The following is a 19,961-nucleotide window of genomic DNA, read 5'->3' on the forward strand; positions in this document are numbered from 1 at the left end:
TAGAACCAAAGACAACCTTAATGACAAGATGAAAATATTGATTTACCGGATTTGAAAACGGCCGAGGATTATTACACCTTCGGCCACCTCAAGTTTATGGATTTTTTGTCTTGCTATCTTCTCCAAAAGCAATGGATTATCATAAGCAATTTATCAAAATTTATTATGAACAAAGTACCACCAGTGCTAGTAGTAGTTTGGGATGAGAGAAATGTTGTATGACGACAATGAGAGCACTGCCGCTTAGAAAACTATATTAATTTGTGACCAACCTATTGATCAGCATCTACCTGGATACCTTCCTCAACAACCAAAGCCATTATTTTAGCACTGAAGCACTTAAATTTATCGGAAAGAAAAATATACAAAAACATCGCCACTACTAATCTTTAACCACATATATGTAAGATGCTCTTTACTTGATTCAATGGTTAAGCAAGAGAATCAAAACTACAGAGACCACAGCAATCTATTATATCTAATGTTCTATGATAATTGTTCATCAATTCAAACATTTTGAAATTAAAAGGTTAAAAATAAAAAGGAAAAGAAAAAGAAAATCTCACATAGTTCCCTATTTGTACCCCCCCATCTTCAAAGTATTCAACAGATAATTTAGCAGGTTTTACTTTTTCATGAATTGATCTCCACAAAGAGACTGGCCTGAGGATGCAATCCTGCTTCCTCCAATGAAAGTGTGAGCTTGTCTTGTCCATAAACAACACGAGGGAAATTCGAGACAAGGCTGTAACTCTCTGCTTCTAAACAATCCAATGAATCAACGTAGTCATACAAAGTTTGAATTGTCGCTGTGCTCTTGAACCTCCTTCCCTTGCGTTCGCCATTTGGAAACCGTACCAAAACCTAAGCATTAAGATTGGGAAGGGACAAGAGGAAAATACAGATGTCATACAAACTATAGCATAAATAACTATTATACACTGTAACACAATGAAACAAAGTTAACAGCAGGAAATTATATATATAAATTACGGTTGAGCACGAGAGTGAAACTATGCAACCTGAGATATATTGACTAAAATCACGATATAGATGGGAATAGGAGAAATAAAATCTTAGATAGAGCTTAAGATACTATACCTGTGTAACATCAGGCCCCTTTTCAGGTTCTTCACCAAGAGATTGAGCTTTCTCTTGTCTTAGTTTAGCCAATGCAGCCTGTCTCTCTGCAGCTTCTTGTTCTGCTCTTTCTTGAGCTTCCTCTTCCTCCTTGTGCTTCCTCTCGGCTTCAGCAGCTTCCCTTGCAAGGCGCTCCTCTTCTTCTCTCCTCTGCCGTTCCCTAGCCTGGTCATATATACAGCATTAATCCACTAGAACTAAAGAGCTAGTTCTTTCAAAATAATGGCCTCTCTAGTCTCTACAAGAGAAGTGGAGGACCAGACACCAAATGGCATAATATGAAAGGCCAACTGTAAAACAAGGCTTACTTGATCAGCTTCAAGTGCAGCCCTGTATGCAGCATCTTGCTCCTCTCTTAAGCGCATGTTGTTTCGTCTTTCTTCTGCCTCAAGCCTGGCAGCAACAAGAACCGGAGAACTTTCTTCAAGCACTCTCTGTAGTATCGCAAGCATCTCCTCAGGGGATTTGGGACCTTCAATCTGAATGAAAAAGAATAGAATAACCAAAAGTTTGGTAATCAGAAACTGAGAATAATTTTCTCAACACCTGACAGCTGACATATCATTTTAGTAAACGAATACGGAATGCAGTAACAATATTGAATTTACTAATGGAATTGACGTAGAGAACTTAAACACCCAACAGAACAAGTTAACAGCCTTATCTTACGAGGTGGGTTTAGCTAGCATTGAATGACCAAAAATTACTTCATATTTAAAGGGAACCTTCATCTAGTAAACAAAAACTCCCGCTATATAAAGGGGGGAAAATACTTCACTAACAAAGTATTAATCATGGTGATTGATGAGACTGACTGATCTAGCAATTATCATTACTCATTTTTCGCTAATGAAGTTTTCTCAACTAATAGCATCATACAAAGAAGTCTTCGGTTCAATTGCTGCTGCCAGTACTTCATTGGTTAGTCATCTATATACCAATATGGCCGGCACTCCCTCCAAAAAACTTTCTTTTTACCAATTATTATGCATGAATGTACAACTTCTTTAAACAAAAATATGCTATTTGAAAGTGAACCAAACTTATATGGCAACTTCTGCATTCTTAAAACAAAATTCTCATTATGTATCTATTTGACTATCTCAGAACATTAGCAGCAAAGAGTGTCTGGACAAATGGAAAAATTCACGGTGAGAGGTTAGATCCACCAAGATAGTGGAGGAATCTAAGAAATGAGTTACTGGAGGTTCTTGAGAGCTGAGAACAGATTGACGAAACAGTTGCGCCAGAAGGGCGAAGTCGTTTGGCTAACCCAAACTCCTGAACAAAGGCAAGGGTAGTATGGGGAAGTGCAATAATGACAGCAGATGGTCATTAGGGATGAGGATGTGAAGCTGAACGAACAACGGCACAGAGAAGAAACGAATTTCCACGTGAACAAGATATGAGAAGTGCAAGACATGCCAGCAACAGCCATGTGCAAATTGCAAGAATCACCAAGATCTTGTGTGCCAGCTGCAGGGCAGCTTTATTTTTTTACGGTATTCCAGTTCACCCCATCTGAGAATCCATATACACTTTGATAGTCTTAATTGGAGTGATTTGCCGAATGAATAGGCAGAGTTCTAAATCACTCTTAGGTTCTAAGTCCGCTGCAGATAAAGGCATTAGTCGGCAGTAGGTCAAACCCAAACCAACCTGCCCATATTGTTCACCCAGGGAGAGAAGGCTTCCATTGCAGCCTAAACCCGTTACACAAACACTATTACTGTGGGTTCTCATTCGTACTCCTTAGTGATGGAGAAAGACTGGAAACACTAGGAGGGGGATGGCTTAAGGCATCCTACATCTGAAATCTGTGGATGAGGAATGACAGGACCAAAAGGTTCCTACAACCGATTCAGACACTTAAAGAATTGTGTCATATGACTTGGTTGGGAAGCTACAGTCACAACCAGCGGTAACTTGGTATCCCACTGACGAGGTGATGAACATTGAATACAAATTCAGGAATGTGTACAATAACTTAAATGAATCTTCCCAATCTAGTAGTAGTACAAGACAACTTCTTACTCAACTAGGGAAGACAGACAATGGGTAAACTAGAGCTAACATCAGAAGATTTGGTCACTGAAGTTACGGTGGGTAGCAACAGTATATAAGAAGGGGAATGCTGTTTGGGACTGTTTCTTCCTTGATGGCTATAATCAGTCCAGGAAAATCATGGAGAAGGTTACTATATAAATTATGAAAGATGACCACAACAGAAGGCAAAAAGTCTGCACAGGGAGAGGTGTAAAGAAGGTACTGATGGAATTTCAATAAATTGTTCCGGGAACTCGGGAAACTGCCTACTAAAAGACAGCATGATTGTACAATTAAATAAAAGGAGAAAGAAAAGGTCGCAAACAGGGTTCTACCGTTCTAATAGTCAACCTCATTTTCCAGGTTAACTAGTCCTGGCTAAAGTCCATATTCCAAATTGTCATTATATGGCATTAAACTTGTTATCATTTATATTCTTTATTAAAAGAAATTCAAAGTCTTGATTACATTTGCAAGTAAGCCAGAGTTTCCCCATCTCCCACCAGTTTTCCAAGACAAGAAATTCAATGAGATTTAAGTGATGAACATCATCAGACTTGTTTCTTTAATTTTACCAAGGTAAGTATATTATGCGACGAAGATTGCCACTGAAAAACCTAGCATATCTTCATCTTGGATACAGTTCCCATGTTTTCCCTAGCCAATCACCAACCTGTCCTTCAAGAAATACTAACCAGTAATCACACTCACATCTAGGGTAGCTAACCGGCTAAACAAAATCCTTTACTACACCATACAACAATAAAATGCCAATTTGATGTGATACATGTACATTACTAATAACATTACAACAACTGCATAAATCTAAAATCTCAAGGCAAAGCATCCCAATAAAACCACATGCATCAATCTTAAACACTGATCTCACGCAAACGCAACAATATCTTTCTTCTCCAACAAGTCTCCAATTCAGCACATCACTAATTAACAATTCATCATTAAAACAAAACACTCAGATTTACCTGTTGAAGAAGGGCGATCCTCTGATTGGTGGCAGCCATAACCACGGCACAGAACGGAAACCTAGATGCCTTCAAGCTGTTACTCATCTTGAACCCTTCGCTGGAGCGGATGCACCCTCCCCACGCCACGAAATTCTCGTTGACGAAAGCTGAGAGCGCCTCTGAGCAAAGCGTCCTCTGGCAAAACGACGGCGTATCGGGGTGATCCGGAGAATGCAAGTAAACGAACAGCAGCTTGAACTCGTTCCTCGACCTCTGCAGCGCGTCCATGAACCCTTCCCCGACGAAATTGGGCCTGCTATTGGGCCCGCCGTACTCCCTCTCGAACTCAGCGACAAAATCCATCGCCTCCACGGCCGCCACCGACACTGAGACCAGCGGCGTCGAAGGCGAAGGAGAGGATTCACCTCCGCCGCCGATTCCAATGAATCCAAGGGAGTAGGAGAGGACACCACCGGCAGCCCAGAGGCCAAAGCCAATTGCGCCGGATATTAACCCTAGACTGCCGGAGATCACGGAGACAGGCAATTTGATGAGCTTCCATGCCAATCCGGGAAGAGGAGGAAGAGGGAACGGGGGCGGGGGCTCGGAATCAGATAATTGGGATGAAGCGGTGTCGTTTTGGCGGTGAAGGGATGGTACTGCTGATAATGAAGGTGAGGCAGGTGGTGATTGGTTGGCGATGTTAGAGGAAGAGGTGAAGGAGGAGATGGCGAGTTCAAGGTCCCAGCCGTGTGCGGCGAGGATTTCGGTGCAGAGGTCGGGGTCTTGGAGGCCAGTTATGGCTTGGAAGTATGCCAGTTTGTCTGCTACGTCCGCCATTGATTCTTCTTCTGATTCTGAGCTCTTTGTTTTTGTTGTTTTGTTTCTCACCCGACCCAAAAGCTATATCGGTGCTCCGATCAGTGACGAAATTGAAGATGTGTTTCTTCTGCGTCTACCCCCTTCGCTATTATGATTTTGGAAGATATCTATCCTTTTGTTTTCCTGTCTTACTGTTCAGTAATCAGTAGTAAGACAATTAATTAGTTAACGGCGAATGTTTACCCTTTTTATAATAACTTATTATTATGGGCCTGCTCCAGTTGAGTTTGACGCTCTACACTCTAAAGTGAGGCTAGGTTCAGGAGTCAGGACTTTCTAGTTAGAAAAAATATAGAAACCAATTATACTTTTAGCCAACTTGAATAGCTTTTCAAAATTTTTTATTTTCAACTTTAAAAAATTTTTATTTTTATCTTTATCTTAATTTTATTTTTATCTTTATAGTAATAGTAATAGTAACAGTAATAGGGAGTTCTTATATTAACATGGCGCTCATACGTTGAGTTTGCTAATTTATTTACTTAGGTGTCGTCCTAAAAATTTTTAGAATTTTATTTATAAATAATAAATTATAACTTATTATTTACTTAGATTATTACCTTTTAAATTTTAAGTTATTTGCTTAGGTTGTTACTTTTTAAATTTAAGTTATTTACTTAAGTTCTTTTGTTCAGATGATTATTTTTTTAATTTTAACTTAATTGTCTAGGTTGTTATTTTTTAAATTTTAAGTTATTTACAAATTATTTTTTTAAATCATAAATTATTCTTATTTACTTAAGTTGTTACTTTTTTTATTTTAAGTTATTTTCTCAGAAATTAAAATTTTTAAAAAATTAATTTAAATTTATTTTAATTCAAATTTATTGCTAAGCTAATAAGTTCACATAATTATTGTGATTTATAACTAAGTGCAGATTAATTTTTACATAATAACGATAATAATAAATAATTATTCAATTAGTTTTGTTAGTTGTTAGAATATTTATTTTAAATTCAAATCAAAGTTAATTAGGCTTCAGAAAATTCTAACTATGAGCCAACTATAAAAGTACGAATTAGAGATACATAACACCATGCCTCCCTTGCTTAGTACAATTAATTGCTTCTTTTAAAATTTTTCTATCTTTTAATAATGGTGGTTCGTATTCACAAAATTGTTGAGATCAATTCTGCGGCTTATAATTTGTATGTATGTATACGAGTGATAAGATTATGGACACTACCGAGTTGTGTAAATTCTCTATTGTCATACTTAATTGAGATGGTTTGGATTAATGAAGACGTGAGTTTTTTACCACTTTTTTAAATAATATTAAATTTATATTATTGATATTTTAAATGTGTTTATTTACCTCATGTTAACTGTTCTTTGATTTTTGTTTATCAATTTTAGAGAGAAAAAATACATGCCTCAGTTAAAAAGGCTCTTGTGTCTCGATTCGTGAATTTGCTAAGAGAAGGAATGGAGTATCAAATAACATTTTGGTGTTGGTCGTAATGTAGGTAACTTTAAGATTACACATCATAAGTATGTAGTGAATTTAAGCTAACATACCGATGTGCAAAGACTTTGCTTACAACTGCTGATGACCCTCTTTCTCATTTAGTAGATATTGCTTATCCAGATTTGTTGCAAAACATGTCAGATTACAGGTATTTTTAAAGTAGGACAATTCTTGCACCTACGCTTGAGAGTGTCAAGCAGGTAAATGATTTCATCTTGACAATCTTCCCAGAGATGGAAAAGAAATATCTAAGTTCTAACACAATAACCTGATGAGAATGAAGATGTACAACAAGAGTGATTCATACTAGAGTTTCTGAGTGAAATCAAATACTCGGAGCTACCCAAGCACAAGTTAACTTGGAAGCCAAGAGTTGCTGTAATACTACTGCGAAACATAGACCAGACTTTAGGTTTATGTAACGGGACAATGTTAATAGTTAACGAACTTTGTAACAACATAATTGGAGTGACGATAGTAACTGTTAGAAATATTGGCGACAAAGTGTACATTTCGAGAATGAACTTGGTACCTTCAGATTCGGGATTGCCATTTATGTTTCAACGGAGACAATTTTCATTAAAAGTGTGCTTGGTAATGACCATCAACAAGAGTCTGGGTCAATCATTATCGCATGTAGGGCTTTACTTGCCAAAATCAGTTTTCACCCATGGACAACTTTACGTTGCTTTGTCAAGAGTTAAGAGTCACAGTGGACTCAAGTTTCTAATTTTGGACCAAGACGACAATCTAGAGTCATCAACAATAAATGTCGTATTCAAAAAATTTTTTAATAATATTTAGGTAAGAAAAATATTATTTTTATTTTAATAACATGTTATGATTTACACTTTTGTATAAATATTTACTGTAAATATAACTAATTTATCTATAACTTTGCTTTCAGATTTGGGATGAAATGCGTAATAAGAAACACAACATTATATGCTAATTGCTTTTTTAATGAGGTTAGTAAGATACTAGGTTGTCGATAAATTTTCATTATCCTTTTGATATAAACTTTAGTGTAAAATTGGCATGCTACTATTACACTTATATATATTTTTATTTTTCAGGTCTCTTTTCTTATGGTTTAAGAATATTATAGACTTCAAACTGTTCCGTTTGCATTTTACTTTGAACAAAGATAAACTAGCATATTTAGTATGTTTGTTATATAATGACGATGATAGTGTTATATTAAACTCAAAAAATTTATGATTATAAAATTTTATTTTACCAACCATGTCAAATTTAAATGAAAGTCCGTGCATCGCATGGGTTTAACACTAGTAATAATATAAATGGGGAGCTCTTATGCTGACGTGGCATTCATACGTTGAGTTTGGGCATTTATTTTCTTAGGTGTCGTCCCTAGAAACTTTTAGAATTTTATTTATAAATTATAAATTATAACTTATTATTTGCTTAAGTTGTTACCTTTTAAATTTTAAGTTATTTGTTTAAGTGTCATCACTAGAAATTTTTAAAATTTTATTTATAAATTATAAATTATTATTTATTTAGATTGTTATTCTTTAAATTTAAGTTATTTACTTTGGTTTTTATTTTTTAAATTTTAAGTTATTTACAAATTACTCTTTTAAATCATAAATTATTATTATTTGCTTAAGTTGTTACTTTTTTATTTTAAATTATTAGCTCGTAAATTAAAATTTTCAAAAAAATTAATTTAAATTTATTTTAATTCAAATTTATTCCTAAGCTAATAAGTTCACATTGTTATTGTGATTTATAGCTAAGTGCGGATTAATTTTCACGTAATAACGATAAAAATTAATAATTATTCAATTAGTTTTCGTGTAACAATAATAATTTTGTATTATTATTATTTACTTAAGCAGTTACTTTTTAATTTTAAGTTAGTTACTCATAAATTAAAATTTTTGAAAAGATTAATTTAAATTTATTTTATTAAATTTGTTCCTAAGCCAATAAGTTCACGTAATTATTGTGATTTATAACAATGTGCATATTAGTTTTCACGTAATAATGATAATAATTAATAATTATTCAATTAGTTTTCGTGTAACAATAATAATTTAGTTTGCATTATATAATCTTTTAGTTAGATGTTAGGATTTTTATTTTAAATTCATATCAAAGTCAATTAGGTTTCAAAAAATCATAACTATGAGTCAATTATAAAAGTACAAATTAGAGATGCATAATACCATACCTCCCTTGCTTAGTACAATTAATTGCTTCTTTTAAAATTTTTCAATCTTTTAACCAAGGTTTAGAAAATCGGACCGGTCATCAAACCGCTCTAGCTACGGGTTCACTGGTTTACTAGTTTACTGGTTTACTGGTCCAACCGGTTCAACTGATAGTTCAACCGGAAGAACCGTTTCAGAATAAAATAATAAATAAATTATAAATAAACATCATAAAATATAATTATAGTATAAATCTTAAATATCTTCCAAATTTAAAATACTATATGAAATGTCAACCAAATCTATATGATTTTATCAAAATACAAAGTTAAATAGTGAAAAGAGCAATGGTGCAAACAGCAATAGTACAACTAGAAATAATCATTAATCGCTCCTAAATTAATTTAAAACAGTAGCATAACAAATAATCACCCTTAAATTAATTTAAAACAACAGCATAACAAAATCACAAATCTCAAATCACTTATCACAAATTCAAAATTCAAAACACGCAATGCCATAAATCCATAACAAAACAGCAGCATAAGTGCATAACAAGTTAACAACAGCAGCTTAACAAGTCACTAATCAGTAATCACAAATTCCAAACTCAAATCAGCAACATTGATCAAACTAAATTTATACCAGCTACCTTCAATTTATTTTTGTATTTTGCAACCCCTTGTTCTGTATTGCAATTTTGCTTCCTTCCACTTGATCAAATTAGATGTATTGAATCCAATTGCCAACCCTTCATCCAATGGCATAGCCCCTTTAACTGAAAGCAACAATTTGGTGCAGCCCCACTTGTCCATTAATGTCTCCCATTTTCATATATATATATATATACACACACACACACACACACAGAATATATTATTATGTTAAACCATACACTGTTAAACTAGAGGCAGAGGGTTGCATATTCAGCTTGACAAAAATGTCGGAGCTTTCATTTCCACTAACCTAAAAAATTCAACCTCAAATCCCTGAAAATAGAGTAACACAGACTCAACTTTTCACTAACCTCAAATCAGTAAATCAGTAATCACACATTCCAAATTCAAATCAGCAGCATTACAAAAGACCCAAGAAATCACAAATCACAAATTCAACTTCAAATCCCTGAAACAGAGTAACACAGTCTCAACTTTCCACTAACCTCAAATCAGTAAATTTGTAATCACAAATTTCAAACTCAAATTAGCAGCATTACAAAAATTATAAAATAGAAACCAGCAACCAACAACCAAAAATTACAAAACAGCAATTACAAAGTTAAAAACATAACTGAAATTACAAAGAGCTTCCATCATGGAAAAACTCCAATCACTCTGATTTTCACAATAGTAATAGCAATAACAACAAGCAACAGCATCAGATTCTGCAATCAATCATCCAAAAACTAAATCAAATCAATTGTATAGTAAATTAATTGCAAGAACCCTCCATATGAAAAATCAAATTCGAGAAAAAACCACACAAATTAAAACAACCAACAAATCAGTGCACCCAAGCAGCTTGCAGAACAATGCACAAAAATCAAAGTAGTATATGAAACGAGAGAGTACATAACTCACAGGAGACGTAGTAGACAAGCCAGCCAAGCACCAAAACATCTTGAATTCTCAGAGGAGGAGAAAGAAAGAATCGGATCAAGCAGGGCGCAGAAACCCTAGCACCTCAGGTTCCCAAATCGAATAAAAAACGAGGGAAACCCTAGAATCGGGAATAGCGGCGACAAGACGACGGCGTGCAGGACGAAGACGATGGAGGATGGATGCCAAGCGAGGAAAAAAACGAGAGCGAAGTGCAAACAGGGGGTTGAGAAGAACCACGGTTAGGAACAAAAGAGAGAGGGAGAACAAGTTGTGGGTTTAGGACAGGGGGAAGAAGGAAGACGCGGAGGCACCGACAACCACGACGACGGCGGCAGAACCGGGCATAACAAGTTAGAGAAAGTTTGGGATTTGTTTCTTCAGAGAATGGCTTTGAAGGAGGGGGTAGGTTTGGGGAAAGAGGGAGAGTGTCACATGTTTGTGGGCGAGGTGGGGAGCGTTCCTTTTTTTTTTTCTAAAATTAAAGAACCGGCCAGTTTTTGGTCCGGTCCAATCGACCGGTTCCTCGCCGGTCCAGTGATTTTCAAACGGTTTTTAGATTTGCGGTTTTAGACCCCAGACCTGATCATTTTTGTTGCCGGTTCCCAGTTGAACCGGTTTGACCGGCCGGTCCGGTCCGGTTTTCAGAACCATGCTTTTAACAATGGTGGTTCGTATTCACAAAATTTCTTAGATCAATTTTGCGGTTTATAATTTGTGTGTACGTATACGAGTGATAAGGTTATGGATACTACCGAGTTACGAAAATTCTCCATTGTCATACACAATTGAGATGGTTTGGCTCAATGAAGACGTGAGTTTTCTATCACTTTTATAAATAATATTAAATTTATATTATTGATATTTCAAATATGTTTATTTACCTCATTTTAACTGTTCTTTGATTTTTGTTTATCAATTCTAGGAATAAAAAATACATGCCTCAATTAAGAAGACTCTTGTATCTCGATTCTTGAATTTGCTAAGAGAACAAATGGCGTATCGAATAACATATTTTGGTGTCGGTCGTAATGTAAGTAACTTTAAGATTACCCATAATGAGTATGTGGTGAATTTAAACTAACGTACCGATGTTCCCAGACTTTGCTTATTATAACTGTTGATGACCCTCTTTCTCATTTGGTAGACTTTGCTTATCCAAATTTATTGTAAAATATGTTAGATTACATGTATTTCCAAAATAGGGCAATTCTTGTACCTATGCTTGAGAGTGTTGAGTAGGTAAATAATTTTGCCTTGACAATCTTCTCAGAAATGAACAAGAAGTATCTAAGCTCTGACATATGTCAAGCTGATGAGAATGAAGATATACAACAAGAGTGGTTCATATCAGAGTTTCTATGTGAAATCAAATTTTCGGAACTACCCAACCACAAGTTGACTTTGAAGCCAGGAGTCGCTGTAATACTTCTGCGAAATATAGACCAGACTTTAGGTTTATGCAACGGGACAAGGTTAATAGTTAACGAACTTGGCAACAACGTAATTGGAGCGACGGTAGTAACCGGTAGAAATATTGGTGACAAAGTGTATATTTCGAGAATGAACTTGGTCTTTTCAAATTCGGGATTGCCATTTAAGTTCCAACGGAGACAATTTCCATTAACAGTGTACTTTGTAATGACCATCAACAAGAATCAGGGTAAATCATTCTCGCATGTAGGGCTATACTTTCCAAAATTAGTGCTCACCCATGGATAATATTACGTTACTTTGTCAAGAATTAAGAGTCACAGTGGCCTCAAGGTTCTAATTTTGGACGAAGACGGCAATCTAAAGTCATCAACAACAAATGTCGTGTTCAAAGAAGTTTTTAATAATATTTAGGTAAGAAAAATATTATTTTTATTTTAATAACGTGTTATGATTTACACTTTTGTATAAATATTTACCGTAGATATAACTAATATATCTATAATTATGCTTTTAGACTTGAGATGAAATGTGTAACGGGGAGCACAACATTATATGCCAATTGCTTTCTGATGAGCGGATAATTTATACACTTTTTTGCATTGTTTTTACATAGTTTTCAGTATAATTTAGTTAGTTTTTAGTATATTTTTATTAGTTTTTAAATAAAAATCACATTTCTGGACTTTACTATGAGTTTGTGTGTTTTTCTGTGATTTCAGGTATTTTCTGGCTGAAATTGAGGGACTTGAGCAAAAATCAGATTCAGAGGTTGAAGAAGGACTGCAGATGCTGCTGGATTCTGACCTCCCTGCACTCAAAGTGGATTTTCTGGAGCTACAGAAATTCAAATGCTGCGCTCTTAATTGCATTGGAAAGTAGACATCCAGGGCTTTCCAGCAATATATAATAGTCTATACTTTACTCGAGTTTAGATGACGGAAACTGGCGTTCAACGCCAGTTCCATGCTGCATTTTGGAGTTAAATGCCAGAAACAGGTTGCAAATTGGAGTTAAATGCCAGAAACAGGTTACAAACTGGCGTTCAACTCCAAGAGAAGTCTCTACACATGTAAAGCTCAATGCTCAGCCCAAGCACACACCAAGTGGGCCCCAAAAGTGGATTTCTGCATCATTTACTCATTTCTGTAAACCCTAGTAACTAGTTTAGCAGAAATAGGACTTTTTACTATTATATTTACATCTTTGGATCATCTTTGGATCATCTTGGGATTATCTTTTGATCCTTTGATCATGTTTAGGGGGCTGGCCTCTCGGCCATGCCTGGACCTTCATCACTTATGTATTTTCAACGGTATATTTTCTACACACCATAGATTAAGGTGTGGAGCTCTGCTGTTCCTCATGGATTAATACAAAGTACTATTGTTTTTCTATTCAATTCAAGCTTATTCCAATTCTAAGATATTCATTCGCACCTCAATATGAATGTGATGATCGTGACAGTCATCATCATTCCCAACCTATGAACGCATGCCTGACAACCACTTCCGTTCTACCTTAGATTGAATGAGTATCTCTGGGATTCCTTAATCAGAATCTTCGTGGTATAAGTTAGAATCCATGGACGGCCATTCTTGAGATCCAAGAAGTCTAAATCTTGTCTGTGGTATTTCGAGTAGGATCTGGGAAGGGATGGCTGCGACGAGCTTCAAACTCGCGAGTGCTGGGCATAGTGACAGACGCAAAAGGATCAATGGATCCTATTCCAGTATGATCGAGAACCGACAGATGATTAGCCATGCAGTGACAGCGCATTGGACCATTTTCACTGAGAGGACAGGATGTAGCCATTGACAACGGTGATGCCTAACATACAGCTTGCCATAGAAAGGAGTATGAATGATTGGATGAAGACAACAGGAAAGCAGAGATTCAGGAGGAACGAAAGCATCTTCATACGCTTATCTGAAATTCTCACCAATGAATTACATAAGTATCTCTATCTTTAAATTTACGTTTTATTTATCTTTTAATTATTAAACCTCCATAACCATATGAATCTGCCTGACTGAGATTTGCAAGATGACCAAAGCTTGCTTCAAGCCGACAATCTCCGTGGGATCGACCCTTACTCACGTAAGGTTTATTACTTGGACGATCCAGTGCACTTGCTGGTTAGTTGTGCGAAGTTGTGACAAAGAACTAAGATTATGAACGTGCGTATTGAGTTTTTAGCGCCGTTACCAAGGAATGGAACCGTCACGATTTCTACGCACCAAGTTTTTGGCGCCGTTGCTGGGGATTGTTCGAGTTTGGACAACTGACAGTTCATCCTGTTGCTCAGATTAGGTAATTTTATTTTAATTTTAAGCTTTTTGTTTTTATTAATTTTATTTTCAAAAAAAAAAATTTATTTTCAAAAATAAATTATTCTATGTTCTTCAGAATTTTTAAGAAGGAATTCTAGAGTTTCATGAGATATGTTGAATCCTGGTTGGCTATTAAGCCATGTCTAATCTTTTGGACCGAGGTTTCACTTATCCTTAAGAGAAGAGCTTCTTTATCTTCCTCAGCAATTTAGCTGTTGTATGTAATGATTTGCTAAAGCTTGGCTGGGCATTGGCCATGTCTAGTATTTTGGACCGGAGCTTTCACTGAAAGCTTGGCTGGCTAGTAAGCCATGTCTAATTCCTGGACTGGAGCTTTAGACTAACATTGCATGATTCCTGGAATTCTCATTAGAAATTTTGAAATCCTTATTTTTCTTTTTCCAAATGATTTTTGAAAAATACCAAAAAAAATTTTAATAAAATCATAAAATCAAAAAAATAATTTGATGTTTCTTGTTTAAGTCTTGTGTCAAGTTTTAAGTTTGGTGTCAATTGCATGTTTTTAAAATTAGTGCATTTTTCGAAAACTCATGCATGTGTTCTTCATGATCTTCAAGTTGTTCTTGACAAGTCTTCTTGTTTGATCTTCATATTTTCTTGTTTTGTGTCTTTTCTTGTTTTTCATATGCATTTTCAATTTCTTAGTGTCTAAATATTAAAAATTTCTAAGTTTGGTGTCTTGCATGTTTTCTTTTATTGAAAATTTTTCAAAATACATACTTGATGTTCATCATGATCTTCAAAGTGTTCTTGGTGTTCATCTTTGCATTCAAAGTGTTCTTGCATATTTTTCTTGTTTTGATTCATAATTTTCATGTTTTGAGTCTTTTTGATGTTTTTCTCTTTCATCATTAAAAATTCAAAAATAAAAAAATATCTTTCCCTTTTTCTTCTCATCAAATTCGAAAATTTGAGTCGACTTTTTTAAAACTTTTTAAAATTTAGTTGTTTCTTATGAGTCAAATCAAATTTTTAATTTAAAAATTCTATCTTTTTCAAATCTTTTCAAAAAAAAAAAAAAATTCAAATCTTTCTCGTTTTTTTATGATTTTCAAAAATTTCAAAATGATTTTCAAAAATCTTTTTCATATTTTTGTTTCATATTTTCGAAATTAATGCTGACAATTAATGTGATTGACTCAAAATTTTTAAGTTTGTTACTTGCCTAGTAAGAAAGGTTCAATCTTTAAACTCTAGAATCATATCTTTTTAGTTTCTTGTTAGTCAAGTAATCAACTTTGATTTCAAAAATAAAATCTTTTTAAATTTCTTTTTCAAATCTTTTTCAAATTAAGTTTCAATTATATCTTTTTCAAAATTAATTTCAAAATCTTTTCTAACTTCTTTTCTAACCTCTTATCTTTTCAAAAATTGATTTTCAAATCTTTTTCAAACTAATCCTATCTTTTTGTTTGATTCTTATCTTTTTTCAAAATTACCTAACTAATTCTATCTCTAATTTTCGAAAATCACCTTCATCTTTTTCAAAATTCCTTTTTAAATTAACTAATTGTTTTAAATTTAATTTAATTTGATTTAATTTTTCCTTTCTTAATTTTCGCATTTTTAATTTTAATTCTAATTTAAAAACAAAAATACTTTTATTTTATTTTATCTAATTTTCGAAAATTCTTCTCCCTCACCTCCTTCTATTTATTTATTTATTTACTAACACCCCTCTTCATCTAAGAATTCGAACCTACTCCTCACCCTTGTATTTGGATTCTTCTTCTTCTATTCATATCTTCTTCTACTCACATAAAAGAATCTCTATACTGTGACATAGAGGATTTCATATTTTCTGTTCTCTTCTTTTTCATATGAGTAGGAACAAGGACAAGAACATTCTTGTTGAAGCTGATCCTGAACCTGAAAGAACTCTAAAGAGGAAGCTAAGGGAAGCTAAAGCACAACTCTCTGGAGAAAATCTGATAGAAATTTTCGAAAAAGAAGGAGACATGGCCGAAAATAACAACAATGCAAGGAAGATGCTTGGTGACTTTACTGCACCTAATTCCAATTTACATGGAAGAAGCATCTCAATCCCTGCCATTGGAGCAAACAATTTTGAGCTGAAACCTCAATTAGTTTCTCTGATGCAACAGAATTGTAAGTTTCATGGACTTCCATCAGAAGATCCTTTTCAGTTCTTAACTGAATTCTTGCAGATCTGTGATACTGTTAAGACCAATGGGGTTAATCTCGAGGTCTACAGGCTTATGCTTTTCCCATTTGCTGTAAGAGACAGAGCTAGAATATGGTTGGATTCTCAACCTAAAGACAGCCTGAACTCTTGGGATAAGCTGGTCACGGCTTTCTTAGTCAAGTTCTTTCCTCCTCAAAAGCTTAGTAAGCTTAGAGTGGATGTTCAAACCTTCAGACAAAAGGAAGGTGAATCCCTCTATGAAGCTTGGGAGAGATACAAGGAACTGACCAAAAAGTGTCCTTCTGACATGCTTTTAGAATGGACCATCCTGGATATATTCTATGATGGTCTGTCTAAATTATCAAAGATGTCATTGGACCATTCTGCAGGTGGATCCATTCACCTAAAGAAAATGCTTGCAGAAGCTCAAGAACTCATTGACATGGTTGCAAATAACCAGTTCATGTACACTTCTGAAAGGAATCCTGTGAATAATGGGACACCTCAGAGGAAAGGAGGTCTTGAAATTGATACTCTGAATGCCATATTGGCTCAGAATAAAATATTGACTCAGCAAGTCAATATGATCTCTCAGAGTCTGAATGGATTGAAGAAATCATCCAATAGTACTAAAGATGCATCTTCTGAAGAAGAAGCTTATGATCCTGAGAACTCTACAATAGCAGAGGTGAATTACATGGGTGAACCCTATGGAAACACCTATAATCCCTCATGGAGAAATCATCCAAATTTCTCATGGAAGGATCAACAAAAGCCTCAACAAGGCTTTAATAATGGTGGAAGAAATAGGTTTAGCAATAGCAAGCCTTTTCCATCATCCACTCAGCAACAGATAGAGAATTCTGAGCAAAATCCATCTAGCTTAGCAAACATAGTCTCTGATCTATCTAAGGCCACTGTAAGTTTCATGAATGAAACAAGGTCCTCCATTAGAAATTTGGAGGCACAAGTGGGCCAGCTGAGTAAAAAAAGTCACTGAAACTCCTCCTAGTACTCTCCCAAGCAATACAGAAGAAAATCTAAAGAGAGAGTGCAAGGCCATTGACTTGACCATCATGGCCGAACCTACAAGGGAGGAGGAGGACGTGAATCCTAGTGAGGAAGACCTCCTGGGACATTCAGTGACCAATAAGGAGTTTTCCTTTGAGGAACCAAAGGAATCTGAGGCTCATCTAGAGACCATAGAGATTCCATTGAAGCTCCTTCTGCCCTTCATGAGCTCTGATGAGTATTCTTCTTCTGAAGAGAATGAAGATGTTACTGAAGAGCAAGTTGCTAAGTACCTTGGTGCAATCATGAAGTTGAATGCCAAATTATTTGGTAATGAGACTTGGGAAGATGAACCTCCCTTGCTCACCAATGAACTGAATGCATTGGATAGGCAGAAATTACCTCAAAAGAAACAAGATCCTGGTAAATTCCTAATTCCCTGCAAAATAGGCACCATGACCTTTGAGAAGGCTCTGTGTGACCTGGGGTCAGGAATAAACTTAATGCCACTCTCTGTAATGGAGAAACTCGGGATCTTTGAGGTGCAAGCTGCTAGAATCTCATTAGAAATGGCAGACAACTCAAGAAAACAGGCTTATAGACAAGTAGAGGATGTGTTAGTAAAGGTTGAAGGCCTTTACATCCCTGCTAATTTCATAATCCTAGATACTGGGAAGGATGAGGATGAATCCATCATCCTTGGGAGACCCTTCCTAGCCACAGCAAGAGCTGTGATTGATGTGGACAGAGGAGAGTTGGTCCTCCAACTGAATGAGGACAACCTTGTGTTTGAAACTTAAGGATCTCCTTCTGTAACCATGGAGAGGAAGCATGAAAAGCTTCTCTCACTGCAGAGTCAACCAATGCCCCCACAGTCAAACTCTAAGTTTGGTGTTGAACCCTCACATTCAAACTCTAAGTTTGGTGTTGGGAGGTTCCAACCTTGCTTTGATTATCTGTGAGGCTCCATGAGAGCTTACTGTCAAGCTAGTGACATTAAAGAAGCGCTTGTTGGGAGGCAACCCAATGTTATTTAATCATATCTATTTTATTTTCTTTTTGTTATTTCGTGTTTTATTAGGTTGATGATCATGTGAAGTCATAAAAACTACTGGAAAATAAAAAACAGAATGAAAAATAGCATTAAAAATAGCACACCCTGGAGGAGAGCGGTCTGGTGTTTAAACGCCAGAAACAAGCATCTGTCTGGCGTTTAACGCCAGAAACAGGCACCAAGCTGGCGTTTAACACCAGAAACAAGCATCTGCCTGGCGTTAAACACCAGAAACAGGCTACATTTGGGTGTTTAACGCCAGAAACAAGCAGCAATCTGGCGTTAAACGCCAGGATTGCACAGCAAGGGCATTTTACACGCCTAATTGGAACAGGGATGTTAAGTCCTTGACCCTACTTGATCTGTGGACCCCACAGGATCCCCACATCTTCTTCTCTCCTCTTCACACCTTTTCATAACTCTCTTTCCCAAATACCCTTCACCAATCACCTCAATCACTCTTTCCCATCACTTCTTCACCACTCACATCCATCCTCTCTTCCCCATAAACCCCACCTACCTTCAAATTTCAAACTAATTTCCCTCCCAAACCCAACCCTAATAGCCGAACCCTACACCCCCCTCACTCCTATATAAACCCCTCATTCCTTCTTAATTTTCACACAACACAACCCTCTCTTCTTCCCCTTAGCCGAATACACCCCTCTCTCCCTTTCATCCATTTCTCTTCTTCTTCTACTTCTTTCTTTCTTCTTTTGCTCGGGGACGAGCAAACATTTTAAGTTTGGTGTGGTAAGAGCATAGCTTTTTATTTTTCCATAACCATTAATGGCACCTAAGGCCAGAGAAACCTCTAGAAAGAGGAAAGGGAAGGCAATTGCTTCCACCTCTGAGTCATGGGAGATGGAAAGATTCATCTCAAAGGTCCATCAAGACCACTTCTATGAAGTTGTGGCTAAGAAGAAAGTGATCCCTGAGGTTCCTTTCAAGCTCAAAAAGAATGAGTATCCGGAGATCCGACTTGAGATCCAAAGAAGAGGTTGGGAAGTTCTCACCAAGCCCATTCAATAAGTCGGGATCTTAATGGTTCAAGAGTTCTATGCAAACGCATGGATCACTAGGAACCATGATCAAAGTGTGAACCCGAATCCAAAGCATTGGCTTACCATGGTTCGAGGGAAATACTTAGATTTCAGTTCGGAAAATGTAAGGCTGGCGTTCAACTTGCCAATGATGGAAGAGAACGCACGCCCCTACACAAGAAGGGTCAACTTTGATCAAAGGTTGGACCAAGTCCTCATAGACATATGTGAGGAAGGAGCTCAATGGAAAATTGACTCAAGAGGCAAGCTGGTTCAATTAAGAAGGCATGACCTCAAACCAGTGGCTAGGGGATGGCTAGAGTTCATTCAACGCTCAATCATTCTTACTAGTAACCGGTCTGAAGTTACTATAGACCGGGCCATCATGATTCATAGTATCATGATTGGAGAGGAGGTGGAAGTTCATGAGATTATACCTCAAGAACTTTACAAGGTGGCTGACAAGTCCTCCACTTGGGCAAGGTTAGCCTTTCCTCACCTCATATGCCACCTCTGCAATTCGGCTGGAATTGACATAGAGGGAGACATCCTCATTGAAGAGGACAAGCCCATCACTAAGAAAAGGATGGAGCAAATAAGAGATCATGGACCTTAGCAAGAGCATGAGGAAATTCCCCA

At 36.1% G+C, this 19,961-nt stretch overlaps 1 protein-coding gene and 1 non-coding gene across 2 annotated transcripts; both read right to left on the reverse strand.

The window, feature by feature from the left end:
• Window positions 1-400: 400 nt before the first annotated feature.
• LOC112775585 (plant UBX domain-containing protein 10) lies at window positions 401-5,282 on the reverse strand. The gene is made up of 4 exons (XM_025819314.2): window positions 4,170-5,282; window positions 1,449-1,619; window positions 1,102-1,305; window positions 401-864 (listed from the first exon to the last, which is right to left on the reverse strand). Exons 1-4 carry the CDS (start codon window positions 4,989-4,991, stop codon window positions 634-636), a joined length of 1,428 nt encoding a protein of 475 aa, XP_025675099.1. The 5' UTR covers window positions 4,992-5,282; the 3' UTR covers window positions 401-633.
• An 11,137-nt stretch (window positions 5,283-16,419) lies between these two features.
• LOC112782060 (small nucleolar RNA R71) lies at window positions 16,420-16,527 on the reverse strand. The gene has a single exon (XR_003192802.1). It is a non-coding gene; the product is annotated as a small nucleolar RNA R71 (small nucleolar RNA).
• Between the last annotated feature and the right edge of the window lie 3,434 nt (window positions 16,528-19,961).

The sequence above is a fragment of the Arachis hypogaea genome, chromosome 19, assembly GCF_003086295.3.
Source record: "Arachis hypogaea cultivar Tifrunner chromosome 19, arahy.Tifrunner.gnm2.J5K5, whole genome shotgun sequence".
Taxonomy (NCBI): domain Eukaryota; kingdom Viridiplantae; phylum Streptophyta; class Magnoliopsida; order Fabales; family Fabaceae; genus Arachis; species Arachis hypogaea.

Excerpts from the sequence above, each read along its gene's own strand:
- LOC112775585 (XM_025819314.2), bottom strand. The coding sequence starts at position 4,991 with ATGGCGGACGTAGCAGACAAACTGGCATACTTCCAAGCCATAACTGGC. Across the intron at positions 1,306-1,448 it reads CTGCACTTGAAGCTGATCAA|GCTAGGGAACGGCAGAGGAG; the intron begins GTAAGCCTTGTT and ends ATATATGACCAG. Across the intron at positions 865-1,101 it reads AGGGGCCTGATGTTACACAG|GTTTTGGTACGGTTTCCAAA; the intron begins GTATAGTATCTT and ends CTTAATGCTTAG.